The sequence below is a fragment of the Pleurodeles waltl genome, chromosome 7 (genome assembly GCF_031143425.1).
Source record: "Pleurodeles waltl isolate 20211129_DDA chromosome 7, aPleWal1.hap1.20221129, whole genome shotgun sequence".
Classification (NCBI taxonomy): domain Eukaryota; kingdom Metazoa; phylum Chordata; class Amphibia; order Caudata; family Salamandridae; genus Pleurodeles; species Pleurodeles waltl.
The window spans coordinates 1,470,231,058-1,470,253,948 of NC_090446.1; the positions used below are offsets into that span (position 1 = coordinate 1,470,231,058).

At 47.1% G+C, this 22,891-nt stretch overlaps 1 protein-coding gene across 1 annotated transcript in view; it reads right to left on the reverse strand.

Moving 5' to 3' along the window:
• Positions 1-22,891, reverse strand: part of LOC138247080 (sialic acid-binding Ig-like lectin 13) — a 329,775-nt gene that overhangs the window by 283,477 nt on the left and 23,407 nt on the right. Inside the window, exon 3 of the mRNA XM_069201827.1 lies at positions 10,304-10,444. Within this exon, the coding sequence (XP_069057928.1) occupies positions 10,304-10,444 (141 nt within the window). The remainder of the gene's footprint in view (positions 1-10,303; positions 10,445-22,891) is intronic.

Sequence of the window (22,891 nt, forward strand, 5' to 3'; positions counted from 1 at the left end):
CAGTCAAGCTCTAGAAAGGCCTATGTGGACCTCTTAGTTCCCAAACTTCTGAAATTGTATCATTACATCATAACCAAGGGCTGCCTACCTCCAGCGCTCCAAGAATCTCTGATTGTCTCATTACCGAAGCCAGGCAGGGACGCCCTCGAGGTGACATACTATCATCCACTATCCATGTTAGGGAATGATTATAAAAGACTCAGCAAAGTCATTGTGGGGCATCTTTTGGAATACCTTCCCCAATTGGTACATGGGGACCAAAATGGGTCCATCTCCAAACGCTTTACCATTCTGAACATCTGCAGACTCCACAGTGTGATGAAACGTGCACCAGTCCATTGGCCATATGCATCTTGTCTAATACTTCACCTAGAGAAATGATATGCTGGACTGGGCGATCATGTTTGCCCCGCTCCTTCGGATGGGCATCAATGGTCGCCTCTTACATCCCATACGACTCTTACATGAACCTGTTGCCCGAATTAAGATAAGACAACACATCCAAGACTCTATAATGATTAGCTGGGGAATGCGCCAGGGGTGCCCTTTGTCTCCATTCCTCTTTGTGCTGGCAATGGAGCCACTTGTCCAATGACTGGGAAGCGATGGACAACCATGGGGCTTCCCCCGGGGAATGAACTTCATATTGTCTCTGTTTATGCAGACAATGTGCTTATATACATCTGTGACATTAGACAGAAAATTGGGTAGATCGGTGTGGCCCTGGAAGAATTCTGCATTGTCTCAGGATTAGGAGTGCACTGGGCTAAATCTTTTCTATTTTCCCTCAGTCCGTACTGCCCACCATACCTTTTGACAGTGGACCATCACCCTATATGCTGTGAGCCACGCTCTTTTGACATCCGGATCTATCACAATGTGCAGGACATGATTGATGGCAACCTCACAAGCGCCATCGCCTCCCTTCGACCACAGCTGTCATTCTGGAGCACATTCGCACTCACAGTTCAGGGCTGGGTTTCACTGTCCAGGATGGTGATACTTCCTCACCTTCTTTATTACTTCCACAATCTCTGAGTGCACATACCTCGCTCCACATTTCGCATTCTCCATGTCATGTTGGGAAACTGTTTTTGGAACAAGTGCAGATGTTACGTTGCACTCTGTATGCTCCAACTACCAGTAGGTAAGGGGGGCTGACAGCTCCCAATTTCGAACATTACTATCTGGCGGCACAGTTGCAATGGCGATCATGATGGTTAGTGGGACGCCACCTGAAAGAACTGGGGCTTTTCCCATCAGACTGAGCGGTACGATTAGTCCGAGAGGCATTCTTACCTAAAAGCAGGATCCCAGAATAACCTAAAAGCCAATTGAGGAAAGCACAACCTATCTACCTCAGAAGTTTGACACTGTCTCCAGTCCCCACACCGTATACATTAGAGATACACCTTCACTCTCTCTGTCCCTTTAGGGAACTAATTGGAAGGGATGGTGTGGAAATATGGTCTAAAGCAGGGTGGACACACTTGGTGCCCTGGTCCAGAATACTGCTCTCATTCCATTTGCCCAATTACACGTGCATCATAACATACCTATGGGCCACTTTTCAGCTTACAACACACTAATTGCCAAAATGCAAGGCCTCTGGCACATCACTGGCAATGAACCAGACACATATACTCTAGTGTGTGCACTCCACATCATGGGAAATGGGTGACAAGCATGGGAATGCAACATTGGTTGTGCACTAACACAGACAAAATGGGATAGAGCCCTAGAATGCCCACTTAAAATCTCCTGCAATGTGAAATTTCAATATATTCAGCACAATATATTACACGAGGCATACCTCACAACAGCACGTTTAAGAAAGATATGGGACCACCACAAACTGTCCTTGATGTGGCCAACATAACGTAGGTATGTGGCCCATATGTTTTGGAGTTGCTCTGTAGCGATGACGTTATGGCAGGAAATAAAAGACACACTGACAAATATCACTCAACGGTAGGGATTGTGTTCCATGGAAATTGTGATTCTGGGAATATTCAAGAACAAGAAATCTGGGAGTGCTACCAACCGCTTTCTAGATTTGGCATTATTGATGGTCTCTAGAATCATTGCAAAGCATTGGAATGCCAGTACACTACTGGTGTTTATCTGGCATCTAGGCCCTCACTACAACCTTGGCAGGCGGCGGAGGCCGCCTGTCAAGGTTGGCCCGCCGTGCGGCCGCCTATGCGGCCGCAATCCCACCGCCCGCATTACGACATCCCCGCCGGCCCAGCGGGGATGTCGGTCGTAACATTGGAGCCGGCTCCTAATGGAGCCGGCGGTGTTACGGGCGTGCGACGGGTGCAGCTGCACCCGTCGCGCTTTTCACTGTCTGCTGTTCAGACAGTGAAAAGCAGGGTAGGGTTGTGCATGGGGGCCCCTGCACTGCCCATGCCAAGTGGCTCGGTTGAGCTGAAACGCATTGCTTGCTTCTGTCAACATCAGGACAGTGCGCGCTCTATAGGCGACGTAATGCAACAAGCCAATCCTTATGTGATGTAATAATTCATGCATTGTGTGTTGATGCAGCATGTTAACCTTTTGCATTGCAGAGATTTATCCTGAAAAGTCTTTAATAATGTTTGCAATGTATTGTTTATTTTCAAGGCTTTGCTGCAGGACTGCAGGGTGTGGTCCTTATTCTGAGCCCTTCTAGAATCCCTTCCTGCAGTCAGACTGGGTGTGGCACATGGGCTGGGCTTGGGTCTATTTAAGGGACCCAGCCCAGCTCCACGTGCTCACTATTCAGAGGTCCGGGTGCAGAGCAGTAGCATTTTCCTGAGCTCCTGTGCCAAAGGCCTACCTTGCATTTTCCAAGCCATGTCTTCATTATCTTGGTGATCCTCCATCAGGGCGGTAAGACGGAGGTCGGGTTAGGCCCCCGACCCTGTTTCCAGACATCTTCGAGTTTTGGGCCTTTTGGGTTGATCGCGTGTGAGATCCATTTCTGGCATTTAACTATTGCAGATCAGATCGGCAAAATGCGCGATCATAATCTTGGCATTTAAACTTTGATGTTCGAATCGGCAGCAGTGTGCGTGATTTATTCCTGACATTTAACTCTTGCAGTTCAGATTGGCAAAACGCGTGATCGTATTTTTGGCATTTAAACTTTGATGTTCAAATCGGCAGCAGTGTGCGCGATTCATTCCTGGCATTTAACTCTTGCAGTTCAGATCGGCAGAACGCGCGATCGTAATCTTGCCATTTGAACGCTGAGGTGCGAATAGGCAGCAGTGTGCGTGATTCATTCATGGCATTTAACTCCTGCAGTTCAGATCGGCAAAATGCACGATCATAATCTTGGCATTTACACTTTGATGTTTGAATCAGCAGCAGTGTGCGCGATTCATTCCTGGCATTTAACTTTTGCAGTTCAGATCGGCAAAAAGCTTAATCGTATTTTTGGCATTTAAGCTTTGATGTTCGAATCAGCAGCAGTTTGCGAGATTCATTCCTTACATTTAACTCTTGCAGTTCAGATCGGCAGAACGCGCAATCGTAATCTTGGCATTTGAATGTTGATGTGCGAATCGGCAGCAGTGTGAGTGATTCATTCATGGCATTTAACTCTTGCAGTTCAGATCGGCATTGTGCGCGATCATTTCAAGGCATTGAAAACTTGATGCACAGTTTTGTATTACATTGATTACTGATTTCTAATTAAATGAATCCTGAAATTCAAGACAGAGCGTGATCTTTCAGTATCATTCATGAGTCTATCGCAGTTCATTTATGACAGTTAATATGATCACTGATTCTGGTTATAATGCGATCTCTACTCCAAGAACAAACTTGAGACAGTTGAATGTTCAAAACATAATATAGCATTCTTGAAACCCAGATTCAACAGAGTGTTATTCAATGTTCACAGTATTCTTCAAACCCAAGTTCCACAGAGTGTTATTCGATGTTCATAGTATTCTTGAAACCCAGATTCAACGGAGTGTTATTCAATGTTCATAGTATTCTTGAAACCCAGATTCAACAGAGTGTTATTCAATGTTCAGAGCATAAGATGTTATTCTAAAAACGCTCATATAAAAGTTTGCATAATCCTTCTCTATTTTCCAGGTACCCAGAGCTAATAGGTCATGTTATAGAGAAGCATTTAATCATTCATGTTATCAGTATATAAATATTAGGAATAAAGTTTATGAAAGTCAATGTGCATAATCTTGCCATTGTGTTCTTAACTCTTGCTCCCACAGGTCGCTTTCCCCGCTGTTCCCAACCTAAAACCCCCATTCCCCACTTGGCCATTCTTTAACTCTGTGCTATAATAGCTAATAGAGTTTGGAACTGCCAGGAGGTGGACATTATGGGAACAGGAGCAAACCCCAAGGATCCGGTCTCTCTGACAGCTTCACCCTCTGCTATCAATAAATTCTGCCATTCTATGCTGCCAGAGTGCTGCTTTCTTTTTTATCCAACTCATACTTTTATCGGCATCATACTGGACTCATCTCTCTCCATGACTCAGCAACTCAACGCCATATCATCCTCCTGCTTCAACACCTTCTGCATGCTGTGCAAGACTTTCAAATGGATTACTTTAGAAACAAGAAGAATGGTCACCCACGCCCTCATAAGCAGCAGACTGGACTACGGCAACACCCTCTACGCAGGGACCACAGCCATGCTTCAGAGAAAACTCCAGCGAATCCAGAACGCAGCCGCACATCTCATCTTCAACCTCCTTCGCCACAAACACATCTCCGCCACCTCAGATCCCTACACTGGCTGCCAATGCGAGACCCGCAAGACCATGAACTCCATCCACTCTGGATCACCATCAGACCCCTGCCCTCACCACATCTTTAATAAAGCTGACACAGCCATTGCTCCACACCTACGGAGAGTCATCAACATCTCCTTTGAGACTGCAAGATTCCCGGCATGCTGAAATCAACGCCCTTCTCAAGAAACCAAAAGCGGACCCCACGGACCTAAAAATCTTCCGGCCCATCTCCCTGCTCCCTTTCCCGGCAAAGGTCATCGAGAAAATCGTCAACACTCAGCTCACTCGGTACCTCGAAGACAACAACATCCTCGACCCCTCGCAGTCCGGCTTCAGGCATAACCACAGCACCGAAACCGCCCTCCTCGCTGCCACAGACAACATCAGGAGCCACCTCGACAAAGGGGAAACATCAGCTCTGATCCTCCTAGACCTCTTGGCCGCCTTTTTCACTGTCTGTCACCACACCCTGAAAGCCCGCCTCCGCAAAGCAGGAATCCAAGACCAGGCCCTCGAATGGACCGCATCCTTCCTCGCCGGCAGAACCCAAAGAGTCCGCCTCCCCCCATACCAATCCAGGGCCTTCAACATCATCTGCGGCGTACCCCAGGGCTCATCCCTCAGCCCAACGCTGTTCAACATCTACATGGCCCCCCTTGCTCAGGTGGCCCGTCAGCACAACCTCAGCATCATCTTCTACGCCGACAACACCCAACTCATCCTCTCCCTCACCAATGACCCTTGCACCGCCAAAACCAACCTCCACGAGAGACTGAAAGCAATCGCCGACTGGATGAGAGACAGCAGGCTAAAACTGAACTCAGACAAAACAGAAGTCCTCATCCTTGGGCCCACCCCTTCGCCTGGGACAACTCATGGTGGCCGACATCACTGGGCCCCCCACCGATACCCACCAACAGCGCACGAACCTCGGCTTCACCCTCAACTCATCCCTCTCCATGTCAAAACAGATCAACGCCGTCTCCTCCTCCTGCTACAACACCCTCTGCATGCTCTGCAGAGCCTACAAATGGATCCCAACAGAAACAAGAAAAACAGTAACCCAGGCCCTCACCAGCAGCAGACTCGACTACGGCAACGTCCTCTACGCCGGCATCCCATCAAAAGACCTACAACCCCTACAACGCATCCAGAACGCCTCTGCCGACTCATCCTCAACATCCCTCGCCACGGCCGCATCACCCCCTACCTCAGAGACCTCCACTGGCTCCCCGTCGAAAAGAGAATCACCTTCAAGCTCCTCACCCACGCACACAAGGCACTCCACAACACTGGACCAACATACCTGAACAGCAGACTCAGCTTCTCCACCCCTACCAGACAACTCCGCTCTGCCAACCTCGCCCTTGCCACCATCCCCTGCATCTGACACAAATCTTCCGGCGGCAGATCCTTCTCGTACCTCGCAGCCAAGACCTGGAACACTCTCCCAACTGACCTAAGACAGACCCCCACAGCTCCTTGAAACCCTCACGGGCACGTAGCGCGCTTTAGAAATAATTGATTGATTGATTGATTTTCAAAATCCTTGTCCACGCTCACAAGGCCCTTCACGACACTGGACCGGCCTACCTTAACGAATGAATCAACTTCCACAAACCAACTCGACAGCTCTGCTCCGCCGACCTCGCCCTCGCTACAGTCCCCCGCCTCCAACGCACCACCTCCGGGGGCAGATCCTTCTCCCACCCTGCCGCCAAAACCTGGAACTCCATCCCCACCAACCTACGCAAGACCCAGGACCTCCTAACTTTCAGAAAGCACCTCAATTCATGGCTTTTTGAGCAGTAACCCCCCCACCCAGCGCCTTGAGACCCTACCGGTTGAGTAGTGCGCTTAAGAAATTTGTTTGATTGATTGATCCAACTAAATTAAAAAATTATATAGTTTGCCACTCACTTCTGATGCTATTTAGAAAGTCTCAGGGTGCTTCGTTAAGCAGGGCCAAGAAAAAGGGGGGGTCTGAAAACACATTTCACTTATGCACTTACCTATAGTGATTTTAGACAGGATTACAGCGTGAGCCACTGGAGGGAATTGCACCAAGTTTGCCCAAAAGCTAGATCTTGGTCCGAAAGCGTAATGTTTGTAATTTGGTTTAAATCCGCTAAGTAGTTTCAGAGTTAATAAAGGAGCAAGAAATATAGATATTTAGGGATGAGAATCCTTTGCAGATTCACTGGTACCCGTGGGGTACCCACGGATCCATGAGAAAAGCAAGGCTCTGATTGGCTGGCTGCAACCTGAAAGGAAAATTGCAGTCACCATTTGTTTCTTGACTGGTTCCCCGGGGAGCAAACATAAATAAAAACACACATAAGGTGTCAGGATAGAGGTATCCTGATACCCTCTCGATAGGTCACATGGACTGGTCTCTAAGGGACCCCTCATGGGTAGAAAACTGCCGAATTCTTTTTTTTTGGCTGATCCACAGATCCACCTCAGCACACAGCATGACTACCAGAATAAATCTGCGATGGAGCTGAAAATCTGAAGACATAAAAAAAACCTTCACCCACTACGACACCATCCCCCCATTGCGCACAGTGGTTTGGGCTGTAGTTGTGTCTAAAATCCTTATGGGAAATTGCATGAGGAAAAAGTGTTTTGGGACCCCCTCTTTTTCTTGACCCCAACTTAACTTGTGGATTAAACTCTGGCAATGTCATTGTTACATCCCATAGTTGGTGTAGTAGATGTGGCAAAAGGCCACCATTAATTCACAGTTATTCCAGCTTCCTGATCACCAGCCATCACTGTCCCAATTTATAAGGAGAGGAATAAGGGGGATCCCCGTTGCTACCACCCCATTTGTGGAATCAGTTTGATTATTAAAGTTACCACTCATTTAAGTGGCAAAACTGATGGATAGCTTTCTTTTCTTTACAGAAGTTCGTGACCTAAATCTCAATCTCTCAATGACGTGTATTGTGACCTTTGACCCTATTAGGGGTTAAACCTATACTTAAACCTATATTAGGGGTTAACAGTGAACTCCGCTTGCAGAGTATGAGGAGTTTTTCCCACTCCACGCTCTGCATAGAGCGCGGAGTTCCGAAAAACTCTGTGTAGCGGAACAGAGTTTTTTCCTCGTTCATGCTCGCCAACATTAAGATGGCAAGCGCTAGTGAGGAAATTCACCACCTCCCAGTGTGATTTCTAAACACGGGTGGTTGCGGATGGCCACTACCCTTGGCATTGAGAAATGTTCCATTCGTGTTGAGGAAGTTGCTGCTCAAGTAGAAAATCTACGAGAGCAGCAGAAAAGAAGCAGCACCCTCTTGCACTGTGCATGGTGCTGTTCGCGCTGATTTCTCAGCACAGGACAAACACCCAGCGTTAAAAATCAGCACGAACGGCAAGACCTAATGCACTCATGCCGCAAACTCCAACCAGGCCTAATCCATAAATTCTTGATGCTTCTTTATTAATAAAAAGCTATTAGAGATTTTGGTATAATTTTTGACAATTATTGCCATTGAGCACACCTGTTGCAAAGAGGTTAACATTATTCTTTGACGGAGGAGGGCAGCTTTTGATTCTCCAACTAGATTAGGAAACAAATCACTTAAGCACATGTTGGAAATTTAGGGAAGTAAATGTGTTTTGGGGGATTTACTGACGGTACAAGCCTCCAGATGGAAGAAAATAGGTTTTGAAAATGGCTTCTGTGTCTCCCACCTCTGATTTTCCATGTCACAAAAAGCGTCAGATGAATTTGCTTAGAATATATCATTAAGTCCTTCCTCGTGTTTTGTGGGGTCTCTATTAGGGCGAACCTGATGGGTTCAAAGAATTGTGAAATAATATTGATTTGTATTTGCAGATACTCTATTAAGAATCCCGTGTCTCAAATATGTCAGTGGTACATGCTTAGAATTGCGGAGGCCAAAATTGTTTGAGACTTCTTTGATTGTTCGGAAAAAAGAAAGAACGTGGGTATAAAAAACATATTTTCATCTAAAGTGTTCAATACCTATTCTTTTTAGTTGACCAACCCGAAGGAAGATCATGCCTGATCCTGAAAAGTACCGAGGGCATGGGATAGTATCTGTATCTGGTCTATGATAGATATGTGGCCTGTTCTCTTGCTAGGTTTCGAGCAAGTATTCCGCTTTATAAATTGTTGTCAAAAAGTTTGGCACTTCATGAAGCCTTGACCTTTTTCCTACGTGACTTTAGATTTCCCCAAACTCGCATAACGTAAGCACTTCGTGCCACTGTTGAGAAGGTGTGGCTTCACACGTGTAGACCTGATTTCTTGCAGCTACTGTTGTGCCCTTCTCATGTTGTGGTGCATTTTATGTATCTTGCTACAACGATTAGGGCTGGTCTTGGTGTATGTTATATTAGATGAATTTTGATCGGTTATTATTTCATGATGTATTTATATTATTATTTTATGTCAGTACGTATTTGTTCATATGGTCACTTTTTTGACCGAAATAAACTACATTGGCTGACTGACTATACGGCAAGTTTGTTTATTGAAAAAGCTCTACTGACAAATGAGGGAGTGAAAACAAATTATTAAAGGGGGGGGGGGGGCAATGTTATAAATGCGACAAACACATGCATGAGAGGAATAGTTAGAAACCGACGAGAAATCAGCTTCAAAGATGGTCGACTATCCTCATTGTAATTGCTTAAAACAAAATAAAAGGAAGCATTAACCATAACCTGCACTGGTCTTCCTATTTGGTTGCCAGTGCAGACTGCCTGCCTTTGCTTTTTGGCTTGTTGCCAATACTGTGTGTAGTGTTGGGGGCCGTAGGCAGAAAATTAAAGAAAAAACAGCACAGTACGTACTTACATCATCACGCGTACGTGCAACAGCATCACGCTGCATCTTGAAAGTACTGCAGCTCGGCACATGAACGTGCGTGCATTACTATGCATGCACGCACATGCGAAAAGACACTATTTTATTTCCCATTTACCCTTCCTAAATGGAAAAGCTAATCTTATAAGGGTAAAAAAAAACCTCTCAAATGTGAGTGAAAGTGTATTTTGTAAAAGGAGCAAGAGGACAGCAAATTTCAGCCACCGTGCCCTCCAATAAATAAATAAACATTTTAAAAAACAAATCACAACTGGAGAGGCAGGGGTGCAATGGAGGACCATATGTAGACAGAAGTAAATATGGGGTAGTATTGCATGATGGGGGCTGGGGGAGCAACAAAGGAAAGTGAATCATGGGAATTACAAAAAGAAAAAGCAAAAAAGCCGGGAGGGAGATGTGCAGAAGCATCGTACAAGCTGGGGCCGGAGGAGTCGGGTAGGGGTGGCAGGAGCAACACAGAGCATATGGGGTTGTGTATTTAGGTGGGAAGCAGTACGGAGGATAGAGAGCATGAAAATAGATGCACTCCCATGAAGTGCCAATCAATGGTAAGCAAAGAGTTCGCCCAATGCCCACTGTAAATATTAGAATTGGTCTTAACAGGTCTTCAGCAATAGATAGCTAACAGCAGACAAGATCAAAACAGAAATTCACATCTGTCGTTCGCTGCACAGAAATACCTTGAAGAACAGCGCACAAGAACGCTCCTTGCTTGTAGTCCATTATTATTGATGAAATATGTAGTTGTCCAGTAAAACTCTTCTGGAAGTACTTGTCTGAGGAATGCTTAGGATGAAGCCTCATCATTTTGCTGGACAGCTCTAGAACATGACAAAGAATGAATTAAACAAACAGAGGCGTGGCTTCAGGGGAGATATTTGGGGTGTTACACCCCTCTATTAAATTTATTTTTAAAGAATAGTTGGTTACTGTTGCTTTCAGTTTGCACACATACACTGAGAAAAAAAACACACACTCTCTTATTTTTGCTTTGAAAGTCATAAAAATGTTCATTATTTTACAAAATATTGTGTTTCTTTCAATTTGGTCCTCATTACGAATTTGGCGGTCCTTGGCCAAAGTTGCGCTGGTGGTCGGACTGCTGCACTCCTGGTGGTCCGACTGCCAGATTATGACTCTCATGGATCCTGGCGGGATGGTGGCGGTTGGAGTCATGGTCAGCCACGACAATGCTGAGTTCAGCACCGCTGTGCTGATCACAAGTCCGCTTTCCACCAGCCTTTTCATGGCAGAGTCCCCACTCTAGAAAGGCTGGTGGAAAGGCAGTGCTATGGGCCACGGGGGGGCCCTGTACTGCCCACGACCATCTCGTGGCCAGTGCAGAGGCCTCTCTGCCCAGGACCCTTGGAATGTGCACTGTCTGCTATAGCTGACAGTGGGCATTCTGAGGGTGCTGGCGGCCCCTCTGTGCGACCGCTTGCTGCCGCACTTTTTCCACTGGGCTAACTGGTGGAAAACTTCCAATATGCAGGTTTTTGCCAGTCAGTCCAGTTTAAACATCGTAATAGGGTTTGGGGGAGACTGCCAGATCCGCAGCGGTCTCCTCCCTATGGGGCTGGCGGCCCGATGGTCAGCCCACCAGCCATCTAATGAGGCTTTTAGTACTTCTACCAGTTCGCATACCTCTCTCTTTCTACTGATTCTTAAGCCCCTCTAATGTGCCCTGCTTGTCATATAATATATTTTAACATTATATGCCAGCGTGATTGTCGGGAAATCAGAAGCGCTCACCCCTTTAATCTCACTGACCAAGCTATTTCCCTGCAAACAACAAATTGACCATAGAAAATGAGACACACTTTAGAGCGGACCATTGTTTGTCTTGACCATTTCCATAAAAGAATATACACCAATATTGATCCACTACCACAATGTTGATGCAAGATTTTCAGGATAACCACATTTACTTAGACTGTACATACATTTATTTCCAGTTTATAACAACATTTACTTTCACATTTATTCCTGGTTTATATCCTGAAAATGGGCTAGCCCTTCTGTAGCAAAACTGGACACCAGAAATATATATGATAAGATAAATGCGAACTATGCACTAGGAGAGGCCTGATACATTTCTTTGGCATGTACGTTTTTGGTGTTTGCAAACTGCTTGGTTAAATGTTAAATGAATGTTCACTCTTCCAACATTCCTTTACATGGTGAAGTCAAATGGATGGCCAAATTGTGTGATGTGTGCATTGTAGAGTAAAAATATAGGCATACTATAAAATGGCCCATTTCTCATACTCCCTGATACTCAGCAGATTGGACTAGCATGCTGGGCAGTGGAGTGGCCCCATATATAGAAACATGAAGGTCTGATCACCATTTAAACATAGGTTTGTGCCCATCTCATAACATCCAAATAACTGCCATCTAATATCAGTTGTTAGCACACATACCTTTAACATGTGTGCTTTTGCAACACATCATACAATGTGTTGCACTTGACAAGGGGCCGTATTACATCCTTGTACTTTACCATGCACAATTGCTGGTAGACATTTATTACCTACTGGCAGTCGCCAGTAGGTAGTTATAGTTTAGACCTAGTTTCTATATGAAAAGTGTTTTTTGTTTTGCTAATAATTTTGTCGCTGTTTGAAGAATCTTCACAACATTTTCAAAAATCTTAAAAACTAGATTGCCTCTCACTTTTGCTGCTGTCTGGAAAGATCCAAGGGATTAATCAAGACGGGCCGAGAAAAGGCAAGGGTCCCAAAACCTGCTTTTCCTATCCAATTTCCCAAAGGGATTGTAGACACAACTACAGCTTGAACTTCTGGACAGGAGACATCTTGGGCCAGAAAGATCTATTTTGGTAATTTGGGGTAAATCTGTTCAGTAGTTCTGGAGTTATTAAAGAACAAATATGTATGCATACCTAAAGATGCAGATCCACTGCAGATCCACTGCACTCCAAGAGCAATCTCGACAATTGACTGGACGCAATCTGACAGGAAAGTTGCGGCGGTCTGGTAGGGGGAATAAAAGTTAAAAGTGATAGGAGGGGTCAGGGAAGAGGCACCCTGACTCTACAGGACTGATTGAGGGGTCTGTAAGGGCCTCCTAATGGGCAAGAAATTGTCTGAAATGTATTTGGGGGGCGCGCACAAGGATCTGTGGATACTCAGCAGTGGTCAGCGCAGCCTCTGTGTGATAAGTGGATAAGTGGATACAGAGCCCAATTGAAAAATACACCCACTCACAGACCAACTCACACAGTCACTTACACGCTCATTATACAAATTATGGTAGAAAGCTAGATCTATGTCCAGAAAGATCACTTTCTGTCATTTGGTGCTAATCTGTTCAGTATTTTTGGAGTTATTGAAGAAAAAAGATTTATGTATATCTAGAGATGTGGATCATCTGCTGTGGACCTGTATATCCACATGCCACCAATAATGCTGTGATTGGCTGGTCACAACCTGACGGGAAAGTTGTGGCCACCATTTTGTGTATCGGCACTCAGGGGGGGAACTAAAGATGAAATAAGAAATAAGGGGGTAGGATAAAGGCATGCTGACCCCATGGGACTGATGAAGGGGTATTTGCGGGACCTCTTCGGTGCAAGAAAAACCTATTTGTGTGGGGACATTAGGATCCACGGATCTTCCGCAATGGATCCATGGTTCCACCTGTCAATTAAAAATAAAAGACACCCACTCACAGACCTACACAGCCACGCACACACTCACTCATACACCCACTTACACACTGACACAACCACTCTTGCACCCACTCACTCACCAATACAGTCACTCACACACCCACTCACAGACCCAAAAGACCACTCACACACCAACTCACTCATTTACAGACCCACACACCCACTCATATGTCCACTCACACACACTCACACATATACACCCACTTATACAGCCAGCCAACCTCTCACACACCTATACAGCCATTCACACATGTACTTACACACCCACTCATCCACTCACACTACCGCTTACACACTCAGTCACTCACTCATACATCCACTCACAAACCCACTCACAGACCCAGAGCAAAGGCCATGCAAAGGGGGGTTGGCTGCATGTGGGGGGATGACTGCATGGTTTGGCTGCAGGCCAAGCTTTTTTGGCCAATCCCCCCTTCAGCTGCGCACGGCAGCCATTGGATTAATGTATGGTAATTAAATATTACTTTACTTTAATAAAATCCTTGAAATTTACTGAAAAAAACAAAGGTTACAGGGATGTTATAGGTATGTTCAGATTGTACACACAGAAAACCATAGAAATTCAGCAGTTATAGTTATATTTATCTCAACATCTCTACAAACCAACCATGCTACAGTTATAGTTACCGTAGGGCATGAGTTATAGGTACTTGAAATAACTGTAACTAAAGCTGAATTACTATGGTTTTGTGTTTGTAAAACCTAACTATAAAATTCCTGTAACCTTTGTGTACATACATATAGGGGGTCATTATGACCCTGGCGGAAGGCGGAGAAGCGGCGGTAAGACCGCCAACAGGCTGGCGGTCTTTTTTTTTGTATTATGACCATGCCAGTTCTCCGTTCCGCCCGCCAGGCTGGAGACCTGGTTCTCCAGCCCGGCGGCTGTCACTATACCGCCGGCGGTATTTTGACCCGGCTGACTGCCATGGATTTCATGTGGTTTGAAACCGCCATGAAATCCATGGCGGTAAGCACTATCAGTGCCAGGGAATTCCTTCCCTGGCACTGATAGGGGTCTCCGCCACCCCCCACCCCCACCCCAACTCCCTCCCCTACACCCCCCACCAACCCTGCCACCCCCAAAGGTGGCAGGGCCTCCCTCCCCACCCTGACCCCCAACATCACATAACTCACACACACACGACACGCACGCAGGCACCACCAACACACACACCGACATACATGCCAACATCCACACACACAGTCAGACACGCACACCCACATTCAAACATACACGCACACATCCATACAGACATACCCACAGACATACACGCACTCATTCCCAAACATGCAACACCCCCGCAAGCATACATGCACTCACACACCCCCTCTACATACACACATGCACACCCCCATGCACGCACACAACACACAACACCCCCCCCCTTCCCTAACGGACGATCGACTTACTTGGTCCGTAGATCCTCCAGGAGGGGACGGGAGCCATGGGGGCTGCTCCGCCGACACCACACCACCAACAGAACACCGCCACGCCGAATCACAGGACGTGATTCGGTGGGTGGTGTTCTGTTGGCGTGGCGGTGGAGGTGGAGCAACCTCCACTTCCCCGCCGCCCGCCAGTATGGCTGTTGGCGGCTCTCCATCCACAAAAGGATGGAGAGCAGCCAACAGTCATAATACGCTGAGCGGCAAACCGCCACCACTGGCGGTCTTCCGCACGGCGGTCCCTTTGTCACTTAGGGCCTGATTCTAACTTTGGAGGACGGTGTTAAACCGTCCCAAAAGTGGCGGATATACCACCTACCGTATTACGAGTTCCATAGGATATAATGGACTCGTAATACGGTAGGTGGTATATCCGCCACTTTTGGGACGGTTTAACACCGTCCTCCAAAGTTAGATTCAGGCCCTTAGTCATTGGTTTATATATATATATATATATATATATATATATATATATATATATATATATATTCACTTCAACTTTAGTTGGCAGAGGTATTCACCGTTGCCCAAATAGGGACCACAATCCTGGTCAGGGTAAGTCACACACAATCCAAAGTATTCTGTGCCCACCCTCTGGTAGCTTGGCACTGAGCAGTTAGGCTTAATTTTAAAAGGCACTGTGTAAAATATTCGTGCAGTAAATCATACAGTAACACAGTGAAAACACCACAAATATACACCACATAGGTTTAGAAAAATATAAGATATTTATCTGGTTAAATTAAAGTAAAAACGATAAAGATTCAATAAGCACAAGTTGAGATATCACTTTTGCAAGATTAAAAAGAGTCTTAAATCTTAGAAATCAACAGTTGTCTCTTATTTGCACAAAGTACCTGGTTTGTGTAAAAAATAACATGCAATGAGACCGCAGAGGAGGAGATGCGTGGAAAAATAGGGTGTGCGGCGGATTTTCCGACGCGGCACAGACGATGCATTGTTTCTTTTCATGTTGCAAGGGGCTTTGCGTCATTTTCTGGCATGCAGTCTTGATCCTCAGTGTGATGTGGTGATCTTTTTGAGGCCCAGGGACGATGCAGGGAAATGCTGGGCGTGAGGGAAAAAGTCACAGATGTTGCGTTGATCCATTATGGCGATGTAGCGAATTTTTAGTCACACTGCAGGCGCTGCACCGATTTTAGACTCGGGGTATCGGCTGCGTCATTCCGGTTCAGCTGTGCGTCGATCCGGTAGGGCTGTGTGTCGAATTTACAGTTGCAGGTCAGGCGCTGCATCGAATCTTCACTCGGGAAGTTGGGCTGCATTGTTCCTGCTCGATTCCTTGGTTCCAAAACAGCTGTGCGTGTTTTAGGGAATGTTGTGTGTCGTTTTTCGGTGCATAAGGAGTTTCTTGAAGAGATGAAGGGGCATATTTATACTCCGTTTGTGCTGAATGTGCGTCGTTTTTTCCGACGCAAATTCGGCGCAAAACTAACGCCATATTTATACTTTGGCGTTAGACGCGTCTAGCGCCAAAGTATGGGCAAATAGCGTAATTTTTTTGCGTGAACGCCTTCCTTGCGTTAATGAGATGCAAGGAAGGCGTTCCCGTCGAAAAAAATGACGGCGACGCAAATGCGTCGTATTTATACTCCCGGGCAAAAATCACGCCCGGGAGTGGTCGGGTCAAAAACCCCCGCATTTGCGCCACTTTTTAACGCCTGGGTCAGGGTAGGCGTTAAGGGGCCTGTGGGCTCAAAATGAGCCCACAGGTGCCCTCCCCTGCCCCCAGGGACCCCCCCCTGCCACCCTTGCCCACCCCAGGAGGACACCCAAGGATGGAGGGACCCATCCCAGTGACATTCAGGTAAGTTCAGGTAAGTATAAATTTTTTTTTTTGGGTGGCATAGGGGGGCCTTATTTGTGCCCCCCTACATGCCACTATGCCCAATGACCATGCCCAGGGGACATAAGTCCCCTGGGCATGGCCATTGGGCAAGGGGGCATGACTCCTGTCTTTACTAAGATAGGAGTCATGTAAATGGCGTCTGGGCGTCGTTAAAAATGGCGCAAATCGGGTTAAGACGATTTTTTAGCGTCAACCTGACTTGCGCCATTTTAAGACGCCCTAACGCCATTTTTCCCAACGCCGGCGCTGCCTGGTGTACGTGTTTTTTTTCCACGCACACCAGGCAGCGCCGGTCTGCTTGCGCCGGCTAACGCCATTCAATAAATACGGCGCCCGCATGGTGCTTCAGAATGGCGTTAGCCGGCGCAAATTTTTTTGGCGCTAAACTGCGTTAGCGCAGTTTAGCGTCAAAAAGTATAAATACGGGCCGAAGTCTTTTGGCCCTGAGACTTCAGGAAACAGGAGGCAAGCTCAATCCAAACCCTTGGAGAGCACTTCTCAGCAAAGTAAGAGGACAGCAGGGCAACAGCAGGGCAGCAGTTCTTCTCAGCAAAGCAGTCCAGATGAGTCCTTTGGGCAGCCAGGCAGTTCCTCTTCACAGGTTGCAGTTTCAGGTCCAGACGTGTCTGATTTGGTGGGGTAAGGGACCCAGTTTATATACCCCAAAATACCTTTGAAGGGAGAGAGACTTCAAAGAGTTGTTTTGAAGTGCACAAGGTTCCCTTTCAGCACAGGTCTGTCTGCCAGGGTCCCATTAAGGGGTTTGACAGTCCACTGTGTGAGGGCACGCCGCTAGCCTTTGAAATGTAAGTGTCATGCCCTCCACCCTCACAGCCCAGGAAGACCCATTCAGTATGCAGATGAGTGCAGGTGTGACTGGGTATCCTGTGTTTGTGGTTGTCTGGGTGAAATGCACAAGGAAGTTGTCAACCAGCCCAGCCCAGATGTTGCCTAGAGACAGGCTGTAAGGCACAGATGGATTTAAGTGTAGAGAAAGGCTCACTTTATAAAAGGGACATTTCTAAAATAGTGATATAAAATTCAACCTCATCAATAAGCAGGATTTTCTATTACCATTCTGGCCATACTTAATATGACCTGGTTACCCCTTTCTGATCTGAATCTACCACTGAAGGGTAGTCCTGATGCTATCCTATAAAAGGAGCAGGCCTCACAGTAGTGGAAAACAAATTTAGGAGTGTTCCCCTACCTGTACATATAAAACCCAGAGGTACATGTCCTGCCTTTTACCTACATAGCACCCTGCCCTATGGGTTACGTAGTGTCCACCTTAGGGGTGACTTATATGTAGAAAAAGGGGACTTACAAGTAAATTAAATATGCCAATTAGGTATGAGCCAATGTTACCATATTTTTAGTGAGAGAGCACATACACTTTAGCACTGGTTAGCAGTGGTAAAGTGTCCATAGTCCTAAAACCAGCATAAAAGAGATCAGAAAAAGAAGAGGAGGTGTAGGAAAATGGCTCCCTGTTGCAGTTACCCCCCACTGTTTGACTGATATTGACGCTGACTTGACTAAGAAGTGTGATGGGACTCTGCTAACCAGGCCCCAGCACCAGTGTTCTTTCACTAAAAATGTACCATTGTTTCCACTATTGGCACACCCCTGGCACACAGATAAGTCCCTTGTAAAAGGTACCAGTGGTACCAAGGGCTCTATGACCATGGACGGTCCCTAAGGGCTGCAGCATGTGTTGTGCCACCCTAAGGGACCCCTCACCTAACACATGCACACTACCATTGCACATTGTGTGTGTTGGTGGGAAGAAAAAGGCAAAGTCGAAATGGCATCCCCCTCAGGATGCCATGCACACAAAATACTGCCTGTGGCATAGGTAAGTCACCCTTCTAGTAGGCCTTAAAGCCCTAAGGCAGGGTGCATTATACAACAAGTGAAGGCATAGCTGCATGAGCAATATGCCCCTACAGTGTCTAAGTCTATTCTTAGAAATTGTAAGTACAGTGTGTCCATATTAAGTATGTGGTCTGGGGGTTTGTCAAAACGAACTCCACAATTCCATAATGGGTACATTGAACACTGGGAAGTTTGGTATCAAACTTCTCAGAATAATAAACCAACACTGATGCCAGTGCTGGATTTATTAAAAAATGCACACAGAGGGCAAAGATGCCCACTGTATTTTACCCCAATCCTTCAGTGCAGGACTGACTGGTCTGTGCCAGCCTACCACTGAGATGAGTTTCTGACCCCTGTGGTGAGAGCCTTTTTGCTCTCTAGGGCCAGAAACAAAGCCTGCAATGGGTGGAGGTGCTTCACACCTCCCCCCTGCAGGAACTGTAACACCTAGCAGTGAGCCTCAAAGGCTCAGGCTTCATGTTACAATGCCCCAGGGCACTCCAGCTAGTGGAGATGCCCACCCCCGGACACAGCCCCAACGTTTGGCAGCAACTCCAGAGGAGATAATGAGAAAAACAAGGAGGAGTCACCCACCAGTCAGGATAGCCCCTAAGGTGCCCTGAGCTGAGGTGACCCCTGCCTTAAGAAATCCTCCATCTTAGAAAGGAGGATTCCACCCAATGGGATTAGGGATGCAACCCCCCTCCCCTCAGGGAGGAGGTACAAAGAGGTTGTAGCCAACCTCTGGGACAGTAGCCATTGGCTACTTCCCCCAAGACCTAAACACACCCCTAACTTGAGTATTCAGGTGTGACCCTGAAACCAGGAAATCAGATTCCTGCAACTTGAAACAAGAAGAAAGACTGCTGACCTGAAAGCCCCGCAGAGACGACGGAGATGAAAACTGACTTGGCCCCAGCCCTACCGGGCTGTCTCCAGACTTAAAGAACCTGCACAGCGACGCATCCAGCGGGACCAGCAACATCTGAGGACTCAGAGGACTGACCTGCACCTAAAGGACCAAGAAACTCCTGAGGACAGTGGCTCTGTCCAAAACTAAAACAAAAGAAACCATCTTTAAAGAGTTCTCCTTTAGGAAATGTTCACTGGAAAGTGTAGGGATAGACTCCCCACACTCTCTGGTAAAGATGCAGAAACCTATGACCTCATAAAGGCTACCCTGATTGAGGGTTTTGGATTCTCAACTGAGGAGTATAGAATTAGGTTCAGGGGGCTTACAAAACCTCAAGCCAGACTTGGGTTGATTTTGTAGACTACTCAGTGAAAACACTGGATGGTTGGGTAACTGGAAATGAAGTGCATGACTATGATGGGCTTTATAATTTTTTTAATGAAAGAACACATTTTAAGTAACTGCTTCAATGAAAGGTTGCATCAATATCTGGTAGACCTAGGTCCAATTTCTCCCCAAGAATTGGGAAAGAAGGCAGACCACTGGGTCAAGACTAGGATAACCAAAACTTAAAACTGGGGGTGAACAAAAGAGAGGGGTTACAAAGCCTCCCAAGGAGAAAGTGGGTGACACTAGAAATAAAGAAAAAGAGTCCTCGGTAGGCCCCCAAAAACCAGTCCAGGTGGGTGGGCCCCAAGACACAACCCAAATCAAAGGTGGGTACGAGGGTAAGAACTGGGATGCCACTAAAGCATGGTGCCACAACTGTAGACAGAAAGGGCACCACACCAAGGACATTTCTTGTCCAAAAAACAAATCCCCTAGCAAAACCCCAGGGGTGACCAGTGTAGCCATTGGGGATGACTCCTCAGATGAGCAGGTCTTCATAGCCTTTAAATGGAAAATGGGCCCAGCAGGTGAGTTGGAGATTCCAGAGGGAAGTAGACACTTCCACCACCTACTGGTAAATGGAATCCTAGCCATTGCCCTGAGAGACACTTGTGCAAGTCACACTATTGTGCATGACAGGCTGGTGCTCTCAAACCAGTACACCCCAGGTGAGACTGCCAGAGTAAGAGTTAGCCCAGGCAAGGTCGCTGATCGGCCTATGGCTTTAGGTGGGTAGGACTTTTAGCTGGAGGAGGGTGATAATCAGTACAGACCTCCCCCTTGATTGTCTCCTTGGAAATGACCACCCGAGGTTGGTCAGAGCCCAAGAGAGGAACTGGTCCAGTGCCAGTCCTCTCCCAAGGATTCTGGAGGTGCTGCCCCTGCAGTAACTGCAAGTAGTCCAAGAAGAAAAAGAAAAGAAAACAGTGCAGGAAGAGTGGACAACCTTTAACCAAGGCTCCAGCAAGCCAAGGAGATTCTGCTCCAGTAGGGGAGAACTCCAAAAGTGGCACTGGCAAAGTCCAACCTGACCCATAGGAAGTCCTGGCTAGTCACCCAACTGTTAAGCATGAGTGGGTGGCTCTTCAGCTAACAGAAGAAAGAGTGGAAGAAGGGTGTTTACTACAAGATGTGGTAACCCCCCACTCTACCACAGCAGACAGGCACCCTGAACCCAAAGAAGCCTGTAACTTAGCCCCTTCTGTTTTTGGTGAAGAGCTAAAGGTGTGGTTCTGGGCACTGACAGCTGTCAGTGGCCTCTGCTGGGTGTTAGCCTTTATGGCTGCACTGTCCTTGGCATTGTGGTCTAACCCCATGCCAAATAGCAAGTTAGGCCCCTTGATCCTGTTGGTCATGGTGGGGTTACTCCAGCTATAGATAACCTCTTTGGGTAACCCTGGCTAAGATAAGATTAGCAGAGGTGGAAACCTCTAACCACAAAATAGAGAGAATGGGTGAAGACACTAAAAACAGAGACAAGAAGAAATTCAGACTAGGTCCTATCAATGTGGAAGTAGGTCAGTTCCCCAGAGTGAATGACGTGAACAGGAGGATGAAAGGCAGAGTAGGCCCTGCAACAAACCAGCCTGTTTTCCCTACTCTTCCTCGCCTGACAGACTAGGAAGACTTTCCCAGCTTTGGAAGAGTCTCCTGGCCTGTGGGCTGGGGGGGCTTGTGTAGGAAAATGGCTCCCTGTTGCAGTTACCCCCCCACTTTTTGCCTGATATTGATGCTGACTTGACTAAGAAGTGTACTCGGATCCGGCTAACCAGGCCCCAGCACCAGTGTTCTCTCACTCTAAATGTACCATTCTGTACACAATTGGCACACCCCTGGCACACAGATAAGTCCCTTGTAAAAGTTACCAGTGGTACCAAGGGCTCTGTGACCAGGGAAGGTCCCTAAGGGCTGCAAGATGTGTTGTGAACTCCCAAGGGACCTCTCACCTAACATATGCACACTGCCATTGCAGATTGTTTGTTGGTAGGGAGAAAAAGGCAACGTCAACATGGCATCCCCCTCAGGATGCCATGCATTCAAAATACTGCCTGTGGCATAGGTACATCACCCCTCTAGCGGGCCTTAAAGCCCTAAGGCAGGGTGCACTATACGACCGGTGAGGGCATAGCTGCATGAGCAATATGCCCCTACAGTGTCTAAGTCTATTCTCAAACACTGTAAGTACAGTGTGGCCATATTAAGTATATGGTCTGGGAGTTTGTCAAAACGAACTCAACAGTACCGTAATGGCTACATTGAACACTGGGAAGTTTGGTATCAAACTTCTCAGAATAATAAACCCACACTGATGCCAGTGCTGGATCTATTAAAAAATGCACACAGGGGCCCCTGTATTTTACCCAATCCTTCAGTGCAGGACTGACTGGTCTGTGCCAGCCTGCCACTGAGATGAGTTTCTGACCTCCTGGGGTGAGAGCCTTTGTGCTCTCAAGGGCCGGAAACAAATCCTGCAATGGGTGGAGGTGCTTCACACCTCCCCCCTGCAGGAACTGTAACACCTAGCAGTGAGCCTCAAAGGCTCAGGCTTCATGTTACAATGCCCCAGGGCACTCCAGCTAGTGGAGATGCCCGCCTTCCGGACACAGCCCCCAATTTTGGCGGCAAGTCCAGAGGAAATATGAGAAAAACAAGGAGGAGCCACCCACCAGTCAGGACAGCCCCTAAGGTGTCCTGAGCTGAGGTGACCCCTGCCCTAAGAAATCCTCCATCTTGTTTTGGAGGATTCCCCCAATAGGATTAGGGATGTGCTCCCCCCCCCCTCAGGGAGGAGGCACAAAGAGGGTGTGGCCGCCCTGCAGGACAGTAGCCATTGGCTACTGCCCCCAGACCTAAAAACACCCTAAATTGAGTATTTAGGGGCGACCCTGAACCCAGGAAATCAGATTCCTGCAACCTGAAATAAGAAGAAGGACTGCTGACCTGAAAGCCCTGCAGAGAGGACGGATACAACAACTGACTTGGCCCCAGCACTACCGGCCTGTCTCCAGACTCACAGAACCTGCACAGCAAGGCATCCAGCGGGACCAGCG